Source organism: Penaeus chinensis, chromosome 36, assembly GCF_019202785.1.
Source record: "Penaeus chinensis breed Huanghai No. 1 chromosome 36, ASM1920278v2, whole genome shotgun sequence".
NCBI lineage: Eukaryota > Metazoa > Arthropoda > Malacostraca > Decapoda > Penaeidae > Penaeus > Penaeus chinensis.
The window spans coordinates 29,293,013-29,295,512 of record NC_061854.1 but is presented as its reverse complement, the minus strand read 5'-3'; the positions used below and the strand labels follow the sequence as shown (position 1 = coordinate 29,295,512).

Sequence of the window (2,500 nt, the reverse complement as noted above, 5' to 3'; positions counted from 1 at the left end):
ATAATTTGGAATTATACAACTATTTCTACATATAGACATGTGACAAATATGCAAAGATATCCTGACTTAAGTTGCCTTTAAATAGACTTAAGAATGGCAAGGGAAGTGCAAAACATGTATTTTATGGAGTAATACAGTGTGACCAATATATTTTCTTCACAAGAGAGAAGCTGCAAAAAAAATTCTGAGAAAGAAAAATGAATAAGATACTAACATTCACATACTTGCATATGTTACAGAAACACTGTCAATTTATAATCCTCACTCGAACTATCAAAAGCTACAATTGTAATATGAGAAGTAGAACAGTAGATAAATTTTATGGTGCTTCTAATGTATAAATGTATACCTTGTAAAAAGATAAACAATGCATAATACACACTTTCTCCAATAATTGAAATATAGCTAAACAACCTATTCAATTATTACACAACCTCATTCTGAGTACATAGATGAATAGGGAACAGCCCCGTAACAAGGGAGAGACTACACAGCAATGTTCTGAGTCCGAATAGATTAATCTCTACTGTAACTAATGTATTACAGTAGGGTGACTGAATCGGAATGCTTTAATGAGAAACATTACTGTGGTCGCATTTCATTTTCTTGAAGCCAAGGTATTGAAATCTTTCATTATCATTACTTAATTACTTATCATTTTGTAATTCAATAACAATAATAAAAAAAGACACCACCTCTTCATTTCTCACCTACTAAGTACTATTCCCTATCAATATCCCAAAAATTGGTTTAAGTTCATTCTTTGAAATAACTGAAACAAAATGGCAATTCTACATAGATAGGTTATTGAAGACAATAACAGAGATGTGACTTAATTTTCTGAGTTACCAATATGTATCTCTTTGCATACTTACCTCTGTAGATGGCAGATGGACTACCCCAGTACTACGTCTTTTCTCACGTAGCTTTCGCCTGTCACGCTGTTGTTTTCCCTTGTTGGTGTGATTGGGTCTGCCACAGGAAAGAAACAAATTTTGAAACAATCCATATAAAATAAACTTCTAGATAAGAGAGGCAAAGAAGGCAGAGAATAAAGTGATTAGACTATGCATTCCTCCTTGACAATACACAAGTACCACTAACCTGTTCATCCTTTTCTCCTTGAGTCTCGTGGCGGGCTTTGGGCTGGCATCATGGTCAGGAGCCCCAGGGTAAAGCCCACCACCTGTTCCAACATCTCGGTCACTTCCCTCTCCTTCTTCATCCGCTTCACCTTTTAGAAAAACACAAAATTCCTTGGCATGACATCTGTTCTACCTTGAATGATCATCTTGTCATATAAAATAAAACAAATAAAACTCAAGACAACCTACAGACACTTTCAAGAGGTTCCATGGCCTAACAAAGACTGGAGATAAAGGGGTTATCTTTCAAAATGCAGCATATGATAATGATTCATGTTATCTAGAGATAGGAGGCAAGCTAAGAACACCTTGGTATTTTTTTTCTTCAGTCTCTATGCAGATAAACACATGCTAATAATAAGATAAGCTCAAGATAACCTTAATGGTTTCTTCTTAAGTGAGACCTAAAAATAAACACTGCCTGAATAATTATTTTGCTTTCTCTTCCAGCTTAGCTTACAAATAAAAAAGAGGGCATACACTCCCAAAGGTGTTCTCAGACTATGCATATAATGGTCTGAGAACAACTTATACATATTATAGATATAGAAAACATAAAAGTTAGATGAGAGTACCTGTACCCGGCCGGGATGTTGGGTTGATATTCCGAGCCCTTGCTGTTCGTATGCGAGATCGTCGAGATGAGGTCTCAAAGTCTACCTCAACATCTTCCTGACTAACTGAACTTGATGCCATGCTACCTCTCTACCCTGTCTGAAAGAGAGCACAAAGCTGAATATAAATACACATACACAAAAAATATAATGGAAGGACACACTTCTCACTCCCAAGTGCAACACTATAAAAATATATTTTGAAACCTTGAATACTGAAATGATTTGTATAATTAGTTTTGGATAAATACAACTTAAGTGATTTCTGAAGTGTTGCACTTGTGGACAAAAAAAACATACATGCTTGCACAGACACAGGCACAGGGTATAATATATTGGTTTAGCTGGCATTCAACAAATACTAAATTCAATCTGAGAACTTTTGAAAAGGACAGATTTAACAATTGTTGGCAACTGCGATCCTGTAAGTGCAATTTCCTAATCTATTTCCTACACATCTGATTCAAAAACATTTCTGTTGCATATTCAAAAGTGGGTAAAGTCTTTGAAATATCATTCATCAGGACAAATGAGATATTACTAATGGCTGCAATATTCTCCTAAAAGTAGCTTAGTTGTTGATCATATGAAGAACTATTTTCTTCCAAAAATATGCAGTATTCTACACAGCTACTGTAGAACAATATAGAGTTCACATAGTGTCCAATTTGCATAGAAGCCTATGTCAGAGATTATCTTGGATATGATAAGACATGTGACTGAATATAAATATTCCCAACA

At 34.9% G+C, this 2,500-nt stretch overlaps 1 protein-coding gene across 1 annotated transcript in view; it reads right to left on the bottom strand.

The window, feature by feature from the left end:
• LOC125045131 (PRKC apoptosis WT1 regulator protein-like) overlaps nt 1–2,500 on the bottom strand; it is a 14,010-nt gene that overhangs the window by 8,849 nt on the left and 2,661 nt on the right. Inside the window, exons 2-4 of the mRNA XM_047642248.1 lie at nt 1,721–1,859; nt 1,105–1,234; nt 876–972 (exon numbers count right to left, since the gene is read on the bottom strand). Coding sequence (XP_047498204.1) covers nt 876–972; nt 1,105–1,234; nt 1,721–1,841 — 348 coding nt within the window. The 5' untranslated portion in view covers nt 1,842–1,859. The remainder of the gene's footprint in view (nt 1–875; nt 973–1,104; nt 1,235–1,720; nt 1,860–2,500) is intronic.